This window comes from Falco peregrinus, chromosome 3, assembly GCF_023634155.1.
Source record: "Falco peregrinus isolate bFalPer1 chromosome 3, bFalPer1.pri, whole genome shotgun sequence".
Taxonomy (NCBI): Eukaryota; Metazoa; Chordata; class Aves; order Falconiformes; family Falconidae; genus Falco; species Falco peregrinus.
In genome coordinates this window covers 103,852,515-103,877,220 of record NC_073723.1, presented here as the reverse complement: position 1 = coordinate 103,877,220, position 24,706 = coordinate 103,852,515, and the positions used below count along the sequence as shown (strand labels likewise).

Genomic DNA, 24,706 nt, shown 5'->3' with positions numbered 1-24,706 from the left:
GAAATGAACATTAACTTAAGTTTTCTTTGCCTTCATTGGCCATCTTACATTTAATTTTTCTTAAATTAAAAAAATAAATGGATAATTTGGTTTGTACAGGGAAAAGAAACTGCAGTGGTGGCCCAACTATACAGATGTTTCTTCAGTTCAGCCTCTTTTTGTAATCATCTGCACCGTGGACTGTACCTCGACGGGCTCGATCGCCTTCCTGCCCGCACGCGGGCCCTGGCTGCAGCGCAGGGAAACCCACAGCCCCCAGCGAGCCCGAGTGGAGGGGCAGAGGCGGGAGCAGCCCGGCGGCGCTCCCTTCCCGGGCTGGGCCCCGGCGCGGGCAGCGGGGCCGCTCGGCGGGCTCGGCTCAACGCTCCGAGCAGAATGCGCGGAACCGCGTTAACGCGGTCGGTGCCAGTAGAAACGAACCGGTTCAGCGGGGGTCTCCGCCTCCCTCCGAAAACTTACAGCTAAACCGCGGCTCTTCGCCCCTCCGCCCTCTCACCGAGCCGCGCGCGGCCCCGCGAGCCGGGGGAGGGAGGCGGCCGCGGGGTGCCGTGGCCGCGGGGTGCCGTGGCCGCGGGCGGGGGCAGGGGGTGGAGGCCGCCGCGGGGTCCCGGCGAGCGCAAGCACCACCGAGCCACCGTGGCGCCGCAGGCAGCCGGCGGGGCCGCCTCAGGCGGCGGGGCGAGGGGCGGGGCCCGGCGGCGGCCGCAGCCAATGGGCGCGGCGCGGGGCGCGGGGCGCGGGGCCCGGCCGTCCGGCGGGCGGGGGGGCGCGGGGCGGAGTCGCGAGCGGCCATGGCGGCGGCGGCCGCTCGGCGGCCCTGGGCCCTGCTGTGCCTGGCGGCGGCCGCGCTGCTCTGCCCCGGGGCGGCCGGTGAGTAGCGAGCCGGGGGCGGGGGGGAGAGGCGGCTCCAAGGGCCCCTCTTCAGTAACGTGGCGCAGGGGCGACGCCTCAGGGTGCCGGGCCTGGGGGCGGCGCGGCCCGGCGCCTTGGGTCGCCGCTTCTCGCCGCAGCCGGGGCGGCCGCCTGGCGCCGGGAAGGAGCGGGGACCGGCACCCCGGCACCGGCACCTGCCCCGCGGGGGCGGGAGGCGCGGGACCGGGGCAAATGAGGGGCGCGGGCAGCCTCTTGGCCCTCCCAGGAAGGGGCAGCGTCGCCTTCCCGGTGCCGGCCCCCCGCAGAGAGCGCCTGCCAGAGGCCCGGGGCTGAGGCCGGCGGCCGAAGTGGCGAGGGGGGGGATGCGGGTGTCGGGCCATGGGTCGGTCCGTGCCGCCGGCTGGTCCGCGGGTAGCGGGTGGGCGGCCCAGTCCCGGGCGGCCGTGCGGAGGCCGGGGCAGGGCCGCACCCCGCCGCTCGCCAGGGCGCCGGCGAGGACGGTGCGGGGCGGTGTGAGAGCCGAGGGGAGACGTGTGATAGCGAGAAAACCGTGCCCTGCGGTACAGCTGTGATGGCAGGTAACTGCTTGACGAGGCTGAAAGAGTAGTGACAAAAGAAGGCGGTACAAGCGCAGATATTGGCAAATAGCTTTTAATAAATAGATCCCGTCAGTAATGCTGTCCAGGAACGGAAAATACGAAATACGTAATAAGGCTTTAAAGCAGAATACCGCAGGCACGGAGGCTCTCGCGGGCACTCCCTTGTTGTCCCATGCCTCTGGCTCCCCGGGGGACACGGGTTCGGCAGGAAGGCAGTGAGAAGTTAGCGGCGTGGAACATGCCAGGCACTAGCCCGATGTCCTCGCCATAACCTTGTCGAGAGAGTGGGTCTCACCAGGGAATGAAGCGTCATTATCTCGTAGTTGGACAAGAATAAAATTTTGATGTGAAACCTGGAAAATTTTATTAAAACTAGAGAAAGTGGGAGTGAGAAGGTAAGGGACTGACCAAAAGACATGCCATAAGATGTTTCAGAGGAGGTTAACTGGGAAGAGAAGCAAGGAATTGTGTTTGGAATGGATATAGTTCATAACTGCCATTTCTGAACTGAGCACTGAAGATCACTGGGTCCGGTTAATGTGCTGCCAGTTTAAGATACCATCAATTGATTGGGATTTTGTAAAAAAGGAATTAAATGGCTGTAAAGTTTACTACATTATTACTTCGTTGTTGCACTCTTTGGTATAACTGATAAGACTTAAAATTCTGTGGTGGAAGTGATGGAGGAGGACTGTCCTGGATGTGTGTTAGTTCATCACAGGAGGGTTGACAGCCTCTGCAAACTAACAGATAAACGGTCACAGGGTGTTAAATAATCTGTGTGAAGAAACATTTAATAAAACAATGCCTAAGACATTCATGAACTCAAATCCTAGTGGCGTACACAGCTAAACATACGCATTGTCACCTAAGCCAATGTACTTGGGTTGGGAACTCTGAATTCTTGGGTCTTTTAAATGTAGCAGCTAATAAAAAATTATGCAATGAAAAATTTCTGGGACTTACAGTAAACAAAACAACAGAAACATGCCTGAGTAGCCAGTATTTCTCTGTTCTTAAGTAAAGCCTATGTTTAGCTACGTCTGGTTGAATTTTTTTTACCTGTGACAATTAATTTGCTAGCTGTCTTTTGGTGATGAAGGTGGTGAACCTTAATGTTTTCTCCAGCACTGTGTCAATGAGCTTGCAGTCAGATTGCATGGGCACTGAAATTTATAAGTGTTTTTCAAAATAAGTGCAACTCTCGCCTTGAGAAAAACTGTTCTTTAAAGCTAAAGGCTTTTATTGTTATGTATTTCTAATACTGTGGCTTTGTAACAGGACTAAGCGAACATGAAGCAAAGCTTTTCAGTTAGGTGAAATAATACCTGAAGCTGAACATGGTGGAGCCTGCTGATGAAGAAGTTGATTCTTGGCAGAGGTCAGCTTACTGAACATAGTGCAGGAAAACCTGCAAGATCCCACATGTAGCCTGCAAATTAGAAAGGTTTTTAAGTCATCTGCGTCGTATCTCAATCCTTTTCTGTGATGGTAGAGAGCTGGCAGGAAATGTTGAAGTCTGTTTTAGAATTTCATTCCTGCTTTTCATAGTGGTGTAAGCAAGATTTGGGTGCTGTTCTCATTCATTACAGGCATTTTGCTGTGTTGTTTCTGATCATTAATGAAAACGTTCACCAGTTACAAGGCCTACTTTGGTTTATCTTCTTTCCTATTAAGACATCAGATGGATTTTTGTGTTAAAATATAGCTCAGTCCTGTAGTAGCCATTTTAAATTGTGACTGTTTCAGACAGCCTTTTCAGTGATTCCCCCCCCTTCCGCCCCCCCCCTCCAATTCTTGACATTTTCAAGCTGACATTTTCTTTTTTTTTAAATGTCATTGCAATATCGGATAATTTTGGTTTTGGTGATGGTGGATCCTTTTCATTTTTTGAATTGGGTATCATCTTATAACAACTCTAAGCTTTCAGATTAAAACACTTGTAAGTCCAAGGTCCTTCTTACTGGTTCAGTCAGAATCTATTTAGTGACTACGTATTGTGAGAGACAACTTTTGACGAGTGGTGTCATTGTACAGTATTGCTTTTATGTGTCAGTGTGATTCATAGTTCAGATACAGTTGAGCAGAAATCTGTAATATTAAATGATGCTGTATGTGAAGATGAGCGTGGAAGAAAAAGCTTCGAAGGTCATCTCTGTCCGTCTGTTTTCTGATACACTGTTCCAAATGCTGAGCAGTGAGGATGAAAACACATTTAAGGGAGTTGTGCAATGCATTTTATACTGGCCAGGCTTAACTGAGTGAAGGAAATATTTGGCTGGTAGAGGGAACAAAGCATGATGTTAAAAACGCTGCTTTGAGCCTTGGTGTTTCACAACTTCTCAGTGCTTTGGTTCTGACTTGTTTTCCTGTTAATGTGTTTGTATCTGTGTTTGCTTTGTGACTTCCATCTAGTCAGGCAAAACCACTCTTAATCATCCATCACTAGTGAAACAGGTGACAGTTTTGTTCCAAGTTGTTCAGAAGCCCGAGATCAGTGGGCAGCTGTGCTCACCTCTGTGGGAGAGGGGTTACTGCTGTGATTTCCTTTTCCACCTGTTCGTACCTGGCTCTTGTGGTTTTCAGATTCTGTGAGATGATTCCATTTGCAAAGACATACAGTCTATGGAGGGTTTTTGTTCACTTTTTACTATCCCCCTCCCCCCTCCCTTAATAAATTGAATTTAAATTGAATTGCGTCATGAAGGAGTTTTGCAGGTGCCAAGCTAGTGCAAGTTCAGCAGCAGAAATGTGGTGAGAAGATGAAGGAAGGAGAGTGAGAGCTCTTTTTGGTGGCAGTGAGTGTTCAGGGGTAATTCTGTGAGACTTGAACCAGTTGGCGCTAGCTTTGGAACGAAAAATTCTCACATTCTTTTTTGCCTTCTGGGAAGGAAAATTTCTCACGGTCATCTGTGGACTGGACAAATTGTCCTGATAGGCCATCACACGGGCACTCTGTTCAGAAGTGATAGTTAAGTGCTTCAAGTCTTTTAAATATTTTTTTCCCTTCCCCTGCTTTTCCATAGGCTTGTCTTGTTGTTACCATGCAAAGGACAACTTAATGTGCCGTGATGTCTGTGAACAGGTAAGCTTGTTTTAAATTTGGTTTATACCTCAGAGTTAAAATCATGCTTTAGGCAATGATGTAGCAAGATTAGGTTTATAAGCAAATGATTTTCTGTGTGAATGCTATGCGTGAACCATGAGATGTATTATTTCTGTTATTTAAATGAGAATGTAGTCCTGTTTTCTTTCACGGTGGAAAACAGGTTCTGCTGAAGTTGAGGAGAGACAGAGATACAAATCTGAGGTCAGGGTTTAGTCAAGAAGTGATAAGCATCTTAGGAAATGGAAGGGGTGAAAGTATTTTATCTGATTTCTGGATCTAGTGTGTTTCCAGTTTTTGGGAGTTTAAAACAAAGAACAAGTTTTTGGTACCGATCTTTCTTCCTGCCACTTCTTGTTTCTTAGCTAAGCATCTGAGAAACTCTTTATGATATAGGGTTTTGTGAATCCAGCAAAAATCTGTTTCAATACTCTGCTCATAAGGGTAACAAAGAGCTGCTTGTGCTAAATTCGAGCTTGGAAAATAGTTTCCCACATCTTTAGATTTGTACCTTTGGGTAGGCTCTGTGTGTGTGTTTATATAAATTTTTATACATAAAAAATCTACATCAGTAGAGCATAGATACACATATACACAATTTTTACATTAAAATTGTGTCCTTACATCATACCTGCCCCCTTTTCTTGTCTTCATTACCCGCTTTGGGGCTATTCAACCACTAAACATGGTTATGATTAAGTTTATATTTATCTATGATTGTACTAAGAAAACTTTCAGTTTAAATTGCACTTCTCTCTCCCTGATATATTTATAGAATGCAACTAAATCCCCTTTCAGCTTTCCTATTGTTAGGCCAAAGAAGGAAAAATCTTACAGTCTCTTTGCATGAGATAGTCTTTCAATTCCTATAATTATTCTTGTAGCACTTCCAGCATAAGTTTGTCTTTTTGAATACAGGTAAGCAAAACTGTACATGGCATTATGAACAAAAATATGTCACTGAGTCTTAAAAATTGTGTTAAAACTTCTGTGTAAGTAAGAGAAAGATCCGTTCTTATATACAAACAGATTTAATTGGCAGGTTTAGCAGCTGCATTGAGAGGGCATTTGGAATAATCCGATTCTTTCTTCTGTTCCATTGGTTTGAAGTTTCCAGTTTATCATGTGAATTCCTGTTAGCCCCTCATAAAAGGCCTTGAGCTTCTTGCTATCATATTTCACCCCATTTCTGTTATACTGGTTCTGATTATTGCATAGAGTTTTCTGTGGTTTTTGTAATACATCTGATTGTGCCTCATCTGGATGATCTCTCTCTGCTTGGATAATCAGCATAATCAGAGTCCTTGTGGCGAGAGGTCTAGAACAAGTCTAAAGCAAGACTGGCGTCCCTCACATTTACGTGTAAGGAGCTTAGTTACCTCTGTCATTTTCTGAATGACCCTTTGCTGTAGGCCAATGGGCTGGCTGAAGGGGCTGGCTGCTATTTTTCTACTGATTTTCATGTTCTGTAACTCAACTATTTTATGCAGCATGATTCAAATACTTTGTCTTTGTTGAATCCGTTTTGGAATGTTTTACTTAGTATTTACCCCATTGTCTTAACCTTCATCCTACAAATGTTACGTTTTACTTATGTGGGGGGATGACTGTAAGGGAACAGAGTTGGATAACTGATTTGCCTTCTTCCATCTTTCCAAAAAACCTTTTCTAAAATATTTGCCAGGTACTTGTTGCCTTGTCTGTACCACCACACTTTACCATCCTGACATGATAATTCATTTAATGATAAAAAAAACCCGTTTTCCTTCTAGACTTGGTAGTTTGAGCCATAAAACATTGAAGTTGCTTGCCAGGGACAGCCGGGAGAGAGCAGGCTTGTGCCCCATATTTCTGTTTAACTAATGCTTGGGGAACGCCGGTGACCAGGGTGCACAGATGGGAATTTGGGTGTTAACGCAGCCGATTCTTGTGGAGAGGGCCAGCAGGAGGTGTGGATGTGCCACCTGGGAACCTGTTGTGGCTCTGGTACTGGCTGGGCCAGTCCCTCAGGACATGTTGGTTGCCTTGACCCAGAGGGAGCTCTTGAGGAAGGATGTGTCCATCCAAGGTGTTGAGTGCAGGGAAGGGAGGGCGTCTCTGCATGAGTCGGTGGTGAGTCATGCTCTGGTCTGCTTCCTGAACTGTCAGATAAAGAAGCTGAGGGTAGAAGCATTGCCTCAGCGTACCTGGGAGCTGAACAAGCTCTTTGTGGAGAACCTTCAAGGGCAGTGGCATGGAAAGAAGGACGGCCAGAGGCTGCGCTCACTGGAGACTGAAAGTTTGTGACTCCTGGCAGCAGGAAGAATTTTCTTGGCCTCTCTTTGGATATGCACTTACAGAATAGATTTGGGGCCTGGAACAGGTGAAGAGGAACAAGCTACATCAGGGAACCATGCTGGCCTAATCAACTGGTTGTAAAGAGTGCCACTGGGAGGAGGACTCCCTTCTGCAGGGGATGGAGGCACTCACCTGCAGATGAGACTTGCCATCTAAGGTGGTTTGGGTTTTAGGGGCTGAGATCTAGGACACTGCAGAAATTGCAAGTTTTTTTGACCCTCAGACTAGGACCCGTTGGCTGCTCATCTACATGGACACTAGTAATGCTATTGAGGGAAGCCTTGCATGGGTAAAAGGTAACTACAGCCCAGGGGCTAGGGTGAAGGGCACAGGAGACCTGGTGGTGTTCTCCTTGATCCTGCCAGTTAAGGAAGAAGGCTTGATAAAGAGTAAGGGATTCTGCAAACTAGTAGTTCAGCTACTTTAAGCGAGCCCTTTGAAAAAGAAAACAGATTTGTTTGTCAGCTAACATGACTCAAACATCTAATTACTTTGCATTCTTAGTAAGTATTATTCCAAGCTTAGTTTCAGTATCATTTCCTTTTTGTCATTATTTAATTAAGTCTGTTGGATACTCTAGCAAGGAATACATGAGCCTGTCTTTCTTTAATTGATATTTTTTTCCTACGTTTATTTCTGGGAAGTTTCACAATTACAAGGTTCCTGGCAACATTCATCTGCGTACCACTCCAGAGATCTTTATCCAGATCCTCCTCCAAGCATAAGAGCAGTCCATCCCAGTCCTCGGGAAAACACACTAATGTTTCAGGAGGCTGGCTTGGCTGCGTAGAGAAGTCATGAACAAGCTTCAATGCAGAAAGACTGTATGGAGAAGGTAGAAGCAGGGAAAGGTTATAAAAGAGGCATTCAGAAAGTTTGCCCAGGCATATAAGTTTATATTGGGAAAGGCAAAGCTCAGCTGGAGTTGAGGCTTACAGAGGATGTGAAGGGCAGCAAGAAATCCTGTGGCAGTAGTTAAAGGCTGAAGAAGGAAAAATGTGAGACTTGCTGAATGCAGCACGTGATTTAGTGTCAGCAAACACAGGTAAGGCAGAGGTACTGAATGCCTTCTTTCCTGAGTCTTTGTTAACAAGGTCTCCCCAGTCCTCTGTGCACAGAGACGGGGTCCAAGGAGGGATACTGCCGGTAGTAGGTGATACTTGGGTTGGGATTTACTTGAGAAAATCTGGCTTATGCAAGTCCATGGGACTGGATAGACTGTGTCTGAGGGTGCTGAGAGCGCTAGCTGCAAGGTTACACTCTATCATCTTTGAAAGGTTGTGGAACTTTGGGGAGGTCCCCAACGACTGGAGAAGCACAATGTGCCCATCTTAAAAAAATAATAAAAAAATTAAAAAATTTACAAAACCAACCAGAAACCCCCAAAGGATAGATCCCAATCCAGCAAACTGCAGGCTAGTAGTCTTCTCTTAAATCTCTGGGAAAATCATGGACAGAGTCCTCTCGGAACACATCTCTGAGCATGCGAGAGGTAAATCATGCCTGATAAACCTAATTGCCTTTGATCATAAGATTTGATTTCTGGATGAGGGGGAAAGAGTGGATGTCATTTGTGTTGATTCTAGCAAGCATTTCAACACTGTCTCCCTCAATATTTTAGTATCCATTTTAGGATAATACAGTTTTGATAATGGGCATCTAGATGAATAAAAAAAAAAGACTGGGTCATCACACTCAGAGATTAGAGGTTAGTGGGTCCTACTCTACCTGCAGGCTAATAAGAAGTGGGATACCCAAGAGGTCTGTCCTGGGACCTGTCCTGTTTAACATCTTTATTAATGACCTGGAGGAGGTGACAGATTCCACTGTTGTTGAGTTTTCAGGCAATACCAAGCTGGAAGGAAGAGTTGATAATCATAATGGCTTAATGGCAGGACTGTCATCCAGAGGGACCTGGACAGATGGAAGAAATTAGCAGACAGGAACTTAATGAAATTCAACAAGGACAAATGTAAAGTCCTGCACCTGGGAAGAAAGAATCGCTTGCAACAATATGAGTTGGAGATTGATTTGCTAGGGAGCAGATTTGCTGAAAAGGGACCCAGGGTACTGGTATACAGACAGCAAGCTGAGCGTGAGCCAGCAGTGTGCCCCAACACTACAGGAGGCATCCTGGGCAGTATTAACAGTGGCATAGCCAGTTGCTCTGGAGAAATGATTCTCCCCATTGAGTCAGCACTTGCTAATGGCATCTAGAATACCGTGTTCAGTTTTGTTACAAGAAAGACATCAGTTAACTGGAACAAGCTAGCAGAGAGTCACCGGGGTGATTTGGGCTGTAGCATGTGCCCTCCCTGGGGAGGCTGAGGGAGCTGCCTTTAGCCTGGGGAAGAAGGAGCACCTCAGAGCAGCCTTCCGATATGTGAAATAAGATTGCTCAGAAGGCAGGACAAGAGAGAGCAGTCATAAATTGATACTAGAGAGTTCCAGCTGGTTATGAGAATGAACTTTTCCACCATGAAAACAGAGAGGCCGTGCATTCTCCATTCCCAGGTGTTTTCACAACCTGACTGGATAAAGCCTTGAGGAATATGGTCTGGCCTTGTAGTTGACCCTGCTGTAAGCAGGAGAATGAAATAAATGATCTTCTGATACCCCTTCCAACCTGAATTATTTTATTCTATAACCCCAGAAGACCCCAAATACTACTGCAGTTCTTTTCTTGCTCTCATTTCTGAAACCAGTACTATTGTTTTCCTGCTTTTCTTTCCCTGAGTTTGTCATGTTGCAAATTTAGAACTGTACTGTGTTTCTCCTGAGAGATCTGAAATGCATCTGTGTTTGAGTTATTCCTATAATTTCCAGTTGTTTTACTTGGTTGGACTGCTAAAGGAACAAGGAGTCAAAATATGATTAATGTGGGACAAGGAAACAATTTGAAGTGTGCTGAGACTCAATTTGTGTTAACACTTCCGTGAAACTTTAAAAAACAAAACCAAAATAAAAACACCACCAAAATGATTGATGAGGTAAAGTCATCATGTAATAAACTCTGAAAATACTGCTACTGTTTTAAGGAAATGAGATGAGCAATGCTACAAAATGGTCTGAAGGGCACCTGGGGAAAAAAAGATAAATTTACATGATTCAGAATTGTGTATGGAAGTCAATAAGGTAAGGTAAGATTTCTTCCCAAGTGTAGCTGTGCAGAATAATTTAAGTTGGAAGAATCATTTTATCTAACCTCCGGCTCAGAGAGGTACTAGCTTCAGAATTGAGCCAGGTTGATCAGGATCTCGTTAGTCAAGTTCTGAATATCCTCAAGGATGGGCTCTCTGGGGAATCTGTTCCAGCACTGAACTACTCTCATGGTGAAGATGTTTTTTTTTTCCCTTTGCATCCAGTCAGCATTTCCCTTGCTGCAACTCGTTACTTTTGCCGCTAATCCTTCCACTGTGAAACTCCGAGAACAGTCTGACTTCTCTTTTCCTGTAATCTGTCTGCAGGTACTGGAAGACAGGACTTGAGATCCCCCCCTGCTCCCTCTTAACCCTTCTTCAGTTTGAACAGATTCTTTCACCTTGGCCTGTGTGGGTATGTTGTCAAGCCCAGCACCTTTAGTGGCCTTCTGCTGGACTCTGCAGTTCATCAGTAATGTTCCTTGCACAAGGGATGGCACAGGGATGGGTTTGATGTTGCAGATGTGGCCTCAGCAGTGCCTAATGAAGAGAATGGTCATCTTCCTTTAACCCGCTGGCAGTGCTGTTGCTAACGAAGGGCAGTATGCTGTTAGCCTGCAGGGCTGCCTCGCAGCTGGCCCACCTTCAACTGACCATCCACCAGAACCCAATGCCCTTTTCTCCAAGGCTGGTTTCTGGACAGTGAGCACCCAGCCTTTACTGGCATGCGTGAGTTTATTCCATTTCAGCTGGAAGATTCTGGTTTGCCTTTGTTGAACTGCTTGAGTTTCTTGTCAGTGCATTGCTACAGCCCATTGAAACCTAGCTGAGTGGCAGCTCCACCCTTGGGGATATTGATGACAGCTCCCAGTTTAGGCTCCTCTGTGTATCTGCTGAGGATTTTTTTCTGTCCCGTTGTCCAGCTTGTTAGTAAAGCCATTTATAGTATTGGTTTGGCTCTTATATTATACTGCTTCTAGGTAGCCAACACTTAGAAGACATTGGACGGCTGACTGGTAATCTTTGAACCTGCTGTCCAGGCAGTTTGTTGCCCGCCTTGTAGCCCACCCATCCCATCCATGTTTCACCAGTTTGGCTCTAAAGATATGGTGGGGAGACCATGCAAAAAACCTTTTTAAAGTCAAGGTAGGCAACATACACTGTTCTCTACCTTTTTACTAAACCAGTCTTATTGTTGTGGAAAGCTGACATGGTAAACTTGCCCTTGGTATGCCTGTACTGGCTGTTCCCAGTCACCTTCTTGTCTTTCATGTGCCCTGAAACTGCTTCTGCAAGGATTTGTCCCACAGTATTCCTGCAGGGTGAGGTTATGCTGAACAGCCTGTAATTCCCTGGATTATCCTTCTTGTCTTTCTAATGGGTATGATGTTTGTCTTTTTTCAGTCATCAGGAACCTCATCCAATCACCATGGCCTTTCAGAAAAGGTAGCAAAGCTGCCCTGTAAGGACAGTGACAGTGACTCACTCCTCAGGGTCCTCAGTTGCATCCCATCCAGTCTCATGGACTTCTGGACGTTCAGTGTGCTTAGGTGGTGCTTAACTTGATCTTGCTGTGCTGTGGGTAGTACTCAATCCCCAGTTAATTTTGGTAGTCTCTTTAACTAGTCTAGGTTTTGTTCGTCAAATTACTTGTTTCAGGGTTCTTTGAGAGGAGTTCAGTTGCCTGAGGTCATGTAAGATAGCAGGAGGGTAGGTAAGTAGAGTTGTATAATACAGAGGATTTCTGCCCCGCGTATCAAATGTTTTTCACACTGCCTATTCAATAGAAACTTTTTGATTGAAGTGTTTGAGGGAATTCTCATTCAGTTCAAAATATAAAAATCCTTTATTCATAAAAAAGTGCAACGTATTTGAAAGGCTATAGATACATAAAAGAAAATCTTAACTTTCATTGTTTACATATTAACTGTTAGCCAAAGTTGTCAAAAGGTAGATAGTAGTGAAACTAAAAAGACATTAAATTAATTGACAAAAGTATTCTATGTGTAGCTACATTCTACATGGTTTAAGGTGTGTTTTGTTTCTAACAGATTTTGTCTTCTAAAAGTGATTCCCGTTTGAAGCACTTACTGCAGCGAGCACCTGAGTATTGTCCAGAATCAATGGTAAGGCTTGCTAATATTTAATTAAATAAAACATAACAGCTAATTTTATATTAATAAATTTTGCTTGCAAAAAATTACTTGTATTTTATTTACTGAGTGAGTTTTGAGCAGGTAAAACGTGTGTTTGTCTTCAAGCTTTTTCTTGTTATGAGAACTAGAAAAATTATTATAATGAAATTTGATCCTCAAAGTAGGATTTTTTAAAATTTTTTGTGTGTGTGTGAAGCCTTCATATGTTACACTACTTGAAATAAGGTGGACTTGACAATTTTGTTAGGTATCCTGGTTGTGTAAGCTATGAAATGCAATGAAAATCTGACCTATGTTCTAAAAATTTGTGTTGGGTGATTGTCACTTGGTTATTGATGACAGTGACTTAAATAAGATCATGTGTTCCAGCTTGTGTATGGGACAAAGCTGTGAGTTCTTGATTGGGCTAAGGCGAGGAGACCCTCATAGCTGCTCTGAGTCGTTTCTGGCTGTATCTGACAAACTGAAATAATGCTTTTATTGGATAAGTAAGATTATGGTTTCCTAGAAGTGTATCACTAAAAAATTGTATAATGTAATGTGTTCCCTGTCAGCGATGATCTAACTGGGGGAGAGATAAGCACTGTCATTCAGATTGTAAATTCTGGAGTCTTATCTCTTGGCAGCTTAGAATATCTCAACAAATTCGCTGTCAGAAAGATTTGCTTTCTTCTTGTGATTTTTGTTACTTCTATACAGTACCAACACTGTTTCCAGCTAACCTAAAACATAAACTCAGCTCAAATGGGCAATATGTAGGAGTAGTACATCTGAGAATAACATTTTATAGGCAACTTTGCAAGAGTGTGTTTGCTTATAGATTCTTTCCTCCTGAGTGTCAAAAGTATGTTGTTTCAATGTTTTGTTTCTATGGGTCATAAGCTCTAAGGTCTTGGAAAATTATAGATGGCTGATGGTATGAGTAAAACCTGTGGCGTGAAAACATATCAAAGTGGTGAATAGCATTTGTTTTGGTAATGGTTTTCATCTTTTATTCCCTGACAGGAAGAGTAGGATCTATCTGTATAGTAAAGCAGTACATTTTTAGAAGACAGGATTGGAGAGTATCTGAAAGGGGGAAAATGATTGACACAATGATACTGTTGTTTTTTTTTAACCCCGATTACCATCTTTATAAATGGCAAGTCTACTGTACAGTGTGTATCTTAAATTAATATGCCTGAGCTGGTAATATTTATAAACTTTTATAAAAGACACTAGATCTAAAATAGTTAACATTTCAACTTAATACCATATTTCCTGTTTTCAGATACCACCTGTCTTTTGTTGGAGCAGGGTTCTAGTGACATTCCAAAGATGAGCAGATAGGTTTTGAATTTAATCAGGTGGTCTGTTTACTGGAGTACTCGTTACAGACATTGTGTCATCTGTGTTCCTTCAGGTAATATGATAGAAAGGGTATTGCCTGGTATCAGGTAATACAGTACCTGCCAACACAAGAGGTGACTTTATCATGTAATCATAGAGTAATTTAGATCGGAAAGGACCTGTAAGATTGAGTCCAACCATTAACCTTCTCATGAATTGAAGGAAGTAAATGGAATCAATGGTGGAAAGTAGCAGCTCTTGGCCCTTTTTTTTTTTTTTTGAGCTGACTTTGACTTATCTAAGTGGGAAACACCCACAGATAAGGAGGAGAGGACCATCTTAGATCATTAGATACAGATCCATTGCAACTTTAGTCTCAAGTTATAAATTCCTGTGATGAGAGAATCACTGCATGACAGTAAGGCTTGCTGTCTCAATGTGATTGAATCAAACCTTTTGTTTTAAAGAATATGTTCAACGCTCTTTTCATTTAAGGCCCCTTGGTTGACCTTGGCTGCATGCCCAGGTGCTACCAAGCTGCTCTATCACTTCCCTTCCTCAGCTGGACAGGGGAGAGAAAATAGCATGAAAGGCTTCTTGTGGGTTGAGATAAGGACAGGGAGGGATCAATCACGGATCACTGTCAGGGGCAAAACAGACTCAACTCAGGGAAATTAACTTAATTTGTTGCCAATCAAGGTGCTGCTGCTTCTCGGGCTCAGCTTTGCTCCTGGTTTCTCTGCCTCATCCCCTCTGGAGCAGCGCAGGGGGCCGGGGAATGGGGGCTGTGGTCAGTTCATCGCACATTGTCTCTGCTGCTCCTTCCTCCTCGTGCTCTTCTACTGCTCCAGCCTGGGGTCCCTTCCCATGGGCGACAGTCCTCCATGAACTTCTTCAATGTGGCTCCTTCCTGTGGGCTATGGTTCTTCACAAACTGCTCCAGCATGGGTCCCTCCTACAGGGTGCAGTCCTTCAGGAACAGCCTGCTCTGGTGTGGTCTCCTGTGGGGCTGCAAGTCCTGCCAGGAAACCTGCTCCAGCCTGGGCTCCTCTCCACGGGGTCATGGGTCCTGCTATAACCTGCTCCAACGTGGGCTGCTCTCCCCAGGGCCTGTCAGCTCTCTACAGGCTGCAGCTTCCTTCAGGGCACAGCCACACTGCGGCTTGTCAAGGACCCCACACCAGGGCAGGTGGATATCTGCTGTGCCATGGTCCTCCATGGGCTGAGGGGGACAGCCTGCTTCACCGTGGTCTTCACCGTGTGCTGTGCCAGTGCCTGGAGCACCTCCTCCCCATCCTACTGCACTGGCCTTGGTGTCTGCAGGGCTGTCTCTCTCAGATTCTCTTACTCCTCTCTTCCAGCTGCTGTTGCACAGCAGCTTTTACCTTTTCTTAAATGTCTTATCCCAGAGGTGCTACCAGCATCGCTGATGGGCTCGGTCCATCTTGGAGCCAGCTGGTACTGCCTGCATCAGACACTGGGGCAGCTTCTGGCATCTTCTGACATCTTCTTCACACAGCCACCCCAGTAGCCCTCCCACTACAAAAACCTTGCCACGTAAACTTAAAACACCCCTTAAGACTTGTCGCTTACTGCCTTATTCTCTGCAGAATTTTCCTCTGATTTCATCTAATTGGGGTTTTCCTAGTGTTTGCTTAAAAAATACTGAATTCAATGACATTGTACTAAAATACATGTCATCCTTCAAGGCTTTTCTGTACTCTTGTCTTTTTAATACTATACTGTGATCATATTGTCCAAGTGTAAGACTCCATTTGTAGGATGTTAAACATCTAACACGCAGCATATAGGAACTCCTATAGCTTTTAATACTTCAGGCTTCTAACGCAGGGCACCCACTGTAACTGCGATATGTACTTCTGACAGTTGAACTAAAATTTTTGCCTTAGATGGAGTTCTTCCTCTGCTGGCTAAACCACCTTCTTCCAGGACATTTGTAATTTTATTGGGTGAGTAACATAATTTTACCTGTGGTAGACCAGTGTCTGACCTGAAATTTTTTTGTACTAGCCCCAGTGTAAAGAATCCCCTGTTATCAGCTTGTCTAGTAGTCTTGGTAGTAACAGTAATGACAAAGATAGGGACAGCAACTCTTTGGTAAGCTCGTCACCTTTTTCTTCTTTTTCTGTCAAAAAAAACCCAAACACCAAAACATTTACAGAATTGTGCCACAAACAAAAAAGACACATTTACAGAATTCTTCTGCCTAATACCATCAGCCACCTAGGTGCATTTAGCAGGTCCTGTGCTTAGGACCAGCAGCGCTTTGCATTTGGGGTGAACCCAACAGATCCCTGTTGTAACTTTTCATGTTGGTAAACTTCACTTCTACAACTTTTTCTTCTGTGTATCTATCTTTCCCTGAAGCTACATTTCTGTAGTTTCTGGGGTACCTCAAACCCTCTTTCTTTTGTTTTGTGTGTGGTTGTTATGTGTTGTTTGGGTGGGGTTTTTTTAAGCTGGTGGAAAGGAGTGCTAGGGCAATAAACTTCTCTACAGGTCTTGGTCCTACATAAATCTTTTTCTTTGTCTAAACCGTTGCTATTAGTTCTCTAAACACTGGTGGAGAAAGTTGGCTAGCTAGCATATTCCAGATGATGACAGTATGTTCTGCTATTGACACCACACTCTGTAGATGGCAGCCTTCCTGTCAAAGCAAGTGGTACTTCTATCATGTAGCACTTCTTCAAAAGATGTTTTAAATAAAAGCATTTTTTTCCAATAAGATTTTTAAAAAACAGGGCCAAAACACTGAAAGTACTGTTTTGTGTCTGCTAGAAACTCTCTTATTCTGTGGAGTTACTTTTGCTTAATTGCATTTTACTTTTCAGGGAGAAGTGTGGGGTTGCATAAATTCTTCTTTGCCAGGTAAGAAGTACTACTTTAATACTGAATTGTGTTGCTTTTTCACATATGCACGTTTTGATGTTGTCTACCACCTGCACCTATAGACTTAATGATAATTTAACTTTCAGTATGCTTCCATTATAAACTGTATTTGGTGTCTAGTTTCCTTTAGTCTGAACTGGGGTGCCTGTGCATTTTTTTAACACTTCCTTTCTTTTCCTGGTTAGAACATGTTTAATATGTTTGTATGATTAAATGTGTGCTTCTGTTGACACATTCAAGAAATATCAAAAGTTCTTTGGAGGTCTTCTATTATTTTTAGTTTCAGTATACTTCAGCCTGATCTATAAAACCATGGACTATTGCAACTTTGCTCTAGATGCAGTATAATTTTGAAAAAAACCCTGAGTAACGGGGAAATAGCAAGAGCTAGACAATTTAGAAGTGCAGAGGCTCAGATCAAGAAGCAAACTGCTTGGTAGATTTAGAAACTTGATTTAGAAAGTTAAAGCATAAATCACAAGATAGGACTGTTAAATTAAAAGGAGGGAACCTTAAAGGACATTAGCCACTACTCCCAAATTGTCTGCCTGTACTTTCTAAACTGGTGTGAGGCCTCTTCAGTGCCTTCATGGTAGAGTTCTACTGTCCTCTTGAATTACGGAAACAATAACTTCTTCAGTGGTGGTGTAAATTGTAGTTTAGTCCTGTGATAAAAATGAAATCTTCCTGTAGTATCCTGAGCTTGTATCCTGAACTTTGTACCTGCACGAAGCCAGTTGCTTTTCATTCTTCATGCACGTGAAGTTGTTACTGTTTTCTCCTTCTTTGACATGAGGCATTTTTAACATTCTTTTGAGCATTCTCCAGTGATTCTGTGCACTGTAGGATTTTGTACGTGAGCGGTGTGTGTACAGGACAGCATTATAGGGGAAGCTCTTACTCCCTTTCTGTGGAGTCGGTGCAGCCGCCTGCCCCTGCGGTGCCCACATGCCAGCGCCCAGCATTGGGGACAAGCAGGAGGCATGAGAGTCTGTGGGCAGTTACAGGGCTGCAGTGTTATTGGGGTTGCAGGGACATGGCAGGAGGGTCCCATAGCGGGAGGGCTGTGATGGGCAGGTACGGGAACGACTGGTCTGGAAGTGGAGGGGTGGGGGGGAGTGGGGGGTGTGGGGCGGGGAGCTGCCCTCTGTGCAAGAGTGTAACTGGCACGTGTGGAGCTCTGCCTGGGGATTGATGATGAGCCGGCGGGGAGCAGCACACGGGCCTGCGAGTGGCGTAGTGCAGGTATGCCAGCGTGTCAGTGAGTGGCCCAGCCTGGGTGGTGCTGTGGGTGTCAGGTGCAGGCTGCTGCATCAGGAAGCAGTGGCAGAGGAGGCCACCTTTGTACAGCTGGCAGAAGTCTAGTGTTCACAGGTGCTGATGCTCATGGGCAACTATAATCACTCTGGTACCTTTTGAAGAGACAACACAGAAGGGCACAGGCAATCTGCTTGGAAGAATCCCATGGGATATGGCCCTGGAGAGAAGAGGGATACAAGAGAGCTGGTTGGTTTTCAGGGATCACCTTGTCCAAGCTCCAGTTACATATGTGATGGAGTTAGAAAAGTCAGAGTCCATCAGGACTTGATCCTGGTGAGGTGTGTGAAGGACAGCCAGAAAGATCCCCTGTTTCTTTAACTGCATCAGCAGCAAAAGGAAGGCTAGCAGGAACGAGAGCCTGGTGCTGAATGGGCAGGAAACCTGGTGACAGGTGACACTGAAAAGGCCATGGCCGCTTTTGCCTCAGTCTTTACTGGTAAGGTAAGCCTTCAGGAATGCCAGATCCCTGAGACCAGCAGTAAAGTCCAGAGCAAGGAAGACCTGCGTGTGGAGGAGGAGGATCAGGTTAGCTAATATTTAAGCAAACTGAACACCAGTCTGTGAGACCTGCTGGATGGCCTTACACGCTGACTAACATCATTGCAAGGTCACTCTCAATATTGTTTGAAAGGTCATGGTTGTTGAGAGAGGATGCTGAGGACTGGGAGAAAGTGAATGTCACTCCTGCCTGTAGGTAGGAAGGGCAAGGAGGACCTGGGGAGCTACAGGCTGGTCGGTCTCACCTCAAACCCTGGGAAGGTAATGGAGCAGATCCTCCTGCAAACAGTTTCCAGACATGTCATGGACAAGAAAGTGATTGGTTACAGTCAGCATGGATTTATGAAGGGGAAATCATGCTTTAACCAACCCCGTAAGCCTCCATGATGAGACGACTGGCTTGTTAGATGATAGGAAAGCATTGGACGTTGTCTGTCTCAATTTAGTAAGGCTTTCAGCACTGTTTTTTATAACATCTGTATAGACAAACTGATGAGGCATGGGCTGGATAAGTGGATAGTGGAGGTGGGCTGAAAACTGGCTGAACTGTTGGGCTCACAGGTTTGCAATCAGCAGCACAGAGTCCAGCTGGAGGCCAGGGTTCCAGGGGCTGATGCTGGGTCTAGTCCTGTTTAACATCATTAATGATGGGACAGGGTGCACCCTCAGTGTATTTTCAGGTGATACAGAACTGGGAGGAGAGGCTGCTAGACCAGATAGTTGTGCTGCTACTCAGAGGGATGTTGGCAAGATGGAGAAGTGGCCAGACAGGAACCTCATGAAGTTCCAAAAAAAAAGAAATGCAAAGTCCTGTGCTTGGTGACAGCCCATGCTCCACAGCACACAGGAGGCTGGCCAGCTGGAAAGCAGCTTTGTAGAAACATACATGGGGATTCTGGTGGACAGCGAGTGGAATGTGGCCCAGCAAAGGCCAACAGCACCCAGGCTGCATTAGGGAGAATGTTGCCAGCAGGTCAAGGGAGGTGATCCTTCCCCTCTGCTCAGCATTGATGAGACTGCATCAGGGATACTGTGTCCAGTTCTGAGTGTCTCAGTACAAGAAAGCTATGAACACACTGGAGCAAGTCCAGCAAAGAGACATTTAAGATGAATAAGGGGCTGGGACATCTGTGAGGACAGGCTGAGAGAGCCTGTTACCATTGACAAGAGGAGAAAGCTGATGGGGGTGAATCTTATGGATGTCTAATTATCTGATGGAAGCATGTAAAGAAGATGGAGCCATGCCCTTCTCAGTGGTGTCCAGTGATAACTCAAAATGTGGTATCTCAGTGGTATCCCAAGAGGCAGTGAGTACTGATTGAATAACAGTAACTTCCATTTAAACATAAGAAAAAAAACTTTTTTACTCGAAGTATCATTGAACCGTGGAAGAGGTTGCTCAGAGAGGTTTGGGAGTCTCCATCTGTGGAGGTATTCAAAACCTTATTGGGCATGGTCTCAGGCAGTTTGCTCTAGCTGACCTTGCTTTGAGCAAGGAGGTTGGACTAAACAATCTCCAGAGGTTCCTTCTGACCACAGCGATTCTGTGGTTTTCTTTCTGATTTTTCTCCCCGACACCTACCCTCAGTACAGGAAGTATTTCATAACAATTTAGAATGGGGCCACAAACTGAGATTTTACTGGATCAGCATCTCAGATTTTTCATAGTACAGCATCCACAAAGTGTGTTCATACACACATGTGCAGATGCGCACACACTGATGAAACTGTATACAGCCCCCCCAACACCAGCGTTGTCATGGACAGCTGCAGAATATTGACTGGATAAACAGACTTCGGTAGTTTCTTTCTTTCTTAACGGCTCTATGACATGCCTGGCAATTTAGTTAAGAATGCAGGTGGAAACCTGTTTTGCATATGGGTTTCAATGGCATTTTATCATAACACAACATATAAGGCAGAGTCCCAAATGACTTGGATGTATCAAGCAGCGAATTATGTGCTTTTTGTGTATTTTCATTATATTTTGTGTTTTCTTTTCTTCCATTCCTTCCCCACAGCAACTTGGCATTACTGATCTGTGTTAAAATTTTGAAATGGTTTGATTCGCTACAAGTTTGATTGTAACGTCATCGCAGTAGCTACCTTAAAATGTTAATATTCTCACAGCTACCGCTTGAGCTACCGTTCTATTTCACATTTGTTTCCACTTCCTTAAACCCATTATGATGGTCTTCTATTAACTTTCTTTTATGTCTCATCCTCACAAAACACTGTAAGTCTTTATTTATTGTTTCTGCCAAGGCAGTGTTGTAAGCCTTAACTACTTAAGACTAGGTATTCAGGAATGTAAGTATTGTCCGAAAGAAAATTATTTTTCCATGTTTTCTGAAAACAAGTATCATTAATTTTTCAGAGTTTGTTTATTAAATACAGTAGGCCTACAGAACATGCATTATTTTTTGGGACTTGTCTAGGAAATTAAAGTTTATGACCACGCACCCATAATACCCTTCAAGAAACTGCTTACTAAAGATGCTTGAGGGACCCCCAGCTGGGGATGGGGGGACAGAGAGCAAACCCAGCAACCTATAATTCCAGATGATAACTATGTTCCAATTTTAAGCTGTATCATTTTCTGTAAGCAGACTGTAGAAAACTTCAAAGAGACAAGAAAATTCTGACTTGCACCCTTCTTGACACATACAGCTCTTGAACATGAGAAACCTAGTTGTTTTTTAATGTTTTTTTTTCCATCTTCCTTTTTGTTTTCCTCCCCAGTTTCCTCAGGATCACAGTGATTCAGCATTTCTCAGACATTTTCAGAATGCAGAATGTTTGTCTCATCACAAAATAAATGTTTTAGAGGTGACATTCTCATTTTTCACGTTTATGCAACTTCTTATATCTGTTTCTGACTTCAGTACTCTTGTGGAGACCACAGTAAAATATAAGGATGAAAGGTGTGTGCGTGTTGTTAATCATCTCGCTAATGTGATGTGGCTTCTGGAAACTTTCTGGAGATGTGGGACAAGAGCCTGTGTTATGCAACTAGATGATTTTTTTATAGTTCAGGGATCTATATCATACTTAGATCAGTTAATTTGGTGAATAATCAGAACAATGGATGCCAATCAGTTAGTTGTGCACTGAAGGTGTGTTTTCATCTAGAAATACATGTGCTTTAATTACCTTGACTGGAAAATGAATTTACAAGTTTGCTGTATTAAAACTGCGGTTCAGTTTTTTTGAGGATGTGACATCAGTTTTTTCTCCAAAAGCTTGTCTGCTTCTCGTAAATAACCTGGGAAGAGGGCCACTTGCTAAGAAAATAATATGGCTGAAACTTATCAGCACTCTTAATTTGGCATGTATTTGTAGCTTGCTTCATTCTTTTAGCACAGTTTAGTTCCAGTAAAAGTATGCCTGAAAATCACAGACTCTGTATTGCACAAAATCAACGGATGCTGGAATCACTGGTGCCTATTGAGTGGCGACATTGCCCCCAAAGCTGTACAGCTGTATTTATGATGTGTTTCTCCTGGATGTAGCTGTTTATTGCAGAAATCTTGTTTTCATATTGCACATGATATTTTATGTTTTTTAGATTGCTTACACATTACAATATCAATCCTTGTAATAAATATTCTACCAAACGTTACTGTTCTGATTGAGTCTCTGTATAGCTTCACATATGAAAGTTACGCAGAAACAAGAGCTAGACCTGAAATAGGATGTAGTGAGTAGTTGATTTGGCAATTAACTGTACATACATAGTTAAACGTATGTGCATGACTTCCATGCAGACGTGCATTTACTTTTGGAATTAGTTTTAAATTGTGCATCAGATGCTGAATTTTTGAACATTGATTACAAACTATTGATTGTTATACAACAGCCGTCTCTCTGGTGCTTTCAAAAAGATGCTTAGTCTCTGAAAAACTGATTCCATACCCCAATTATGGGAGTGGAAAGTGAGCTGAATTTGCAGTTGTTCGTGGCCTTCACAGCTGCTTTGAATTAGTTTGGGCTGGAGAGGTGAGCCAATACTCTGAATAGATGTAAAGAGGATTTGGACAGTCTCCAAGAAGACCAGTACCTGGCTGGCCTGCAGTGCCTCCAAGTCTGGACCCTTCAGGCGACATGTGGCCATGTCACACTGGCAGGCTGCAGGCTGCGTGGGAAGCTGTTTTTCACCTTGCCTCGCTGCTCCCTCCACCTGCTGCACCATCCTGCTACCTTGTGTCAAGCAGTAAGGTTTTGACTTGCCTTTTAATAAATGTAATTAATAGTGTAATTTTCTGGGGAAATATGTTAATTTAGGTGAAGATTTTTCTCCTCCTTCTCCAGTACAAATTCACTGTTGGTGTGTTTTCTTAATTTGCCCATCAGAATGTTGTGAAAGGCTGATACTAGTAAGACTTTCTATGCCACCTGTGCTTGTAAAGATGACAAAGTGTATTTTAAAGGCAGTTTTGTTCATGATCAATACCTACTTGTGATTTTTTTCCATTGATTGCAATGATTTCTAATGACCTTATTTCCAGTATTTTCTTAGTATTTGCATTTAAGCTTACTGGTTTCACTCCTAGCTCTTTCATGTCCCTTTTTTTAAAGCTGGACATCCCATGTGACTTTTCTGAATAGGCATTTCTACTAGGCTTAAGAGCATTTTCTTAAATTAAGTGGTTGAGTATTTTACTTCATACTTCTTTTTTTCTACATAAAGGATATAATTTGTGCGTGTCCTAAAATACTGCTTTATTTTTATAATATTCATGACAAAAAATGAGCGGTTCATTTGAGCTGGATAAGAAAAAGGTATAATGAATTTCCCACAGCTGCTGGGCAGCTGCATAGGTTAAACCTTCCCTTTAATCATTTCTATCTTTGAATTATGTGAGAAATAGATACAGGAACGCATTCTTCTTTTACTTGATTTCTGATGTCTTGAGAACATCAGAAAATCTGTTTTTGTGAATAGATCAAGAGGATGGAACAAATTATGGCAGCAGTTTGCTGTTCTGTGTAACTTTATGGTAAGAAATGAGGATAATGGGAATAGTGAAATAAATGGAAAAAGAGGAACAGGGACATGGGAAACTTCTATTGAAGATAATTGGGGGGGATAAACTACTCAAGTAGTGTCATGGTTAAGCCTGGTGGGCAGCGATCGCTCCCCTGCCAGTGGGGTAGAGGCAGGGGAACAAGAAGGGTAGAAGTGAGAAGACCTGCAGGTTGAGATAAAGACAGTTTGTAATTAAATAATGGAAGAAAAAACAAAACAAAAAAAAGCAAGAAATAAAAACAGATGACACAAAAGAAAACAATTACTTGCCACCAGCTGCCTGCTGGCCAGCCAGTCCCCAAGCCTTGGCAGCCCCTGCCAACCACACCACCACCACCCCTGCCCCCCAGCTGTACATGCTGAGCATGAGGGCGCATGGCCTGGGACACCCCTCGGTCAGGGGGGGCAGCTGTCCCGGCCGTGCCCCCTCCCAGCGCCTGGTGCCCCCCAGCTGCTCGCGGTGGGGCGGGTGGGGAGCAGAGGAGCCCTTGGCTCAGTGTAAGCACCACCCAGCAATAACGAGAACATCCCTGTGTTATCAGCGCTGCTCCCAGCACAGATCAAACCACAGCCCCACAGCAGCCTCTGTGGAGAAGTTTAACTCCATCCTGAGCAAAACCAGTACAGGGAGCTTGAAGAAAAAGTAAGAAACACATTTTGCATTCAGTTGGTAGAAAATTATGATATTGAAACCAACATGAGGATGTGTCTGTAGGAGGCAGTGTTGATTTTAATGAGGTCTTTCTCTGTTGGCTTATATTTCAGATTAGATAAATTATCAAACTCTGGTAACTTCCAGTGAACATATAAAATAGTGTGTGTAAAGCATGTTTAAACTCAGTGTATAGAAAGTACTTTATAATTGCCAAGTTCAGTATTTTTCAAGGTACAGACTTGCTCTTTCCTTGCTTAAAGTTGGTTTGGAATGACTTCATAAATTCCAATAAAAATGGAATCTGTAAATGGCCTTCTTGAATGAGAATGGGATTATCAAATTTGAAAAGTAATTGACTTGTGGGGAAGGGAAAATGATGGCATAGTTTCTCTTTCAAATGTAATATGTACTGTCATTTATTTTCAAAGGAGTTTTGAAGAAGTCTGATGGGTGGGTTGGATTAGGTTGCTGTGAGCTAGCTATTACTGTGGAATGTCGCCAAGCATGTAAACAGGTAAGGCCTTCTAATTGTTTTTCTGTGGTTAATAAAAAATTCATGTTGAATTCATTTATGTATTAGCATTTGTGAACTTCAGGCTTAATGCATTTTTTATGTCAAAATCAAATTACCACATAAATTCCTTTCAAAATTGCAAAATAAGCCTAGATACTTCCCAGAAGGTACTACTGGTGATAAATGCCAGCAACAGAATTCCAAAACATGAAAAAATTTATGTTTTTAAAGTTAATTTTC

General features: G+C 43.9%; 1 protein-coding gene across 2 annotated transcripts in view; it reads left to right on the top strand.

Moving 5' to 3' along the window:
* The first annotated feature begins 767 nt into the window (after positions 1-767).
* Positions 768-24,706, top strand: part of RECK (reversion inducing cysteine rich protein with kazal motifs) — a 66,339-nt gene continuing 42,400 nt past the window's right edge. For both annotated transcript variants that reach the window (XR_008746706.1, XM_055801043.1), the window contains exons 1-5: positions 768-870; positions 4,499-4,557; positions 12,107-12,181; positions 16,393-16,429; positions 24,381-24,466. Coding sequence is in view for 1 of the 2 variants with exons in the window: in XM_055801043.1 (XP_055657018.1) it covers positions 792-870; positions 4,499-4,557; positions 12,107-12,181; positions 16,393-16,429; positions 24,381-24,466 (336 nt within the window). In the remaining variant the exon portion in view is untranslated. The remainder of the gene's footprint in view (positions 871-4,498; positions 4,558-12,106; positions 12,182-16,392; positions 16,430-24,380; positions 24,467-24,706) is intronic.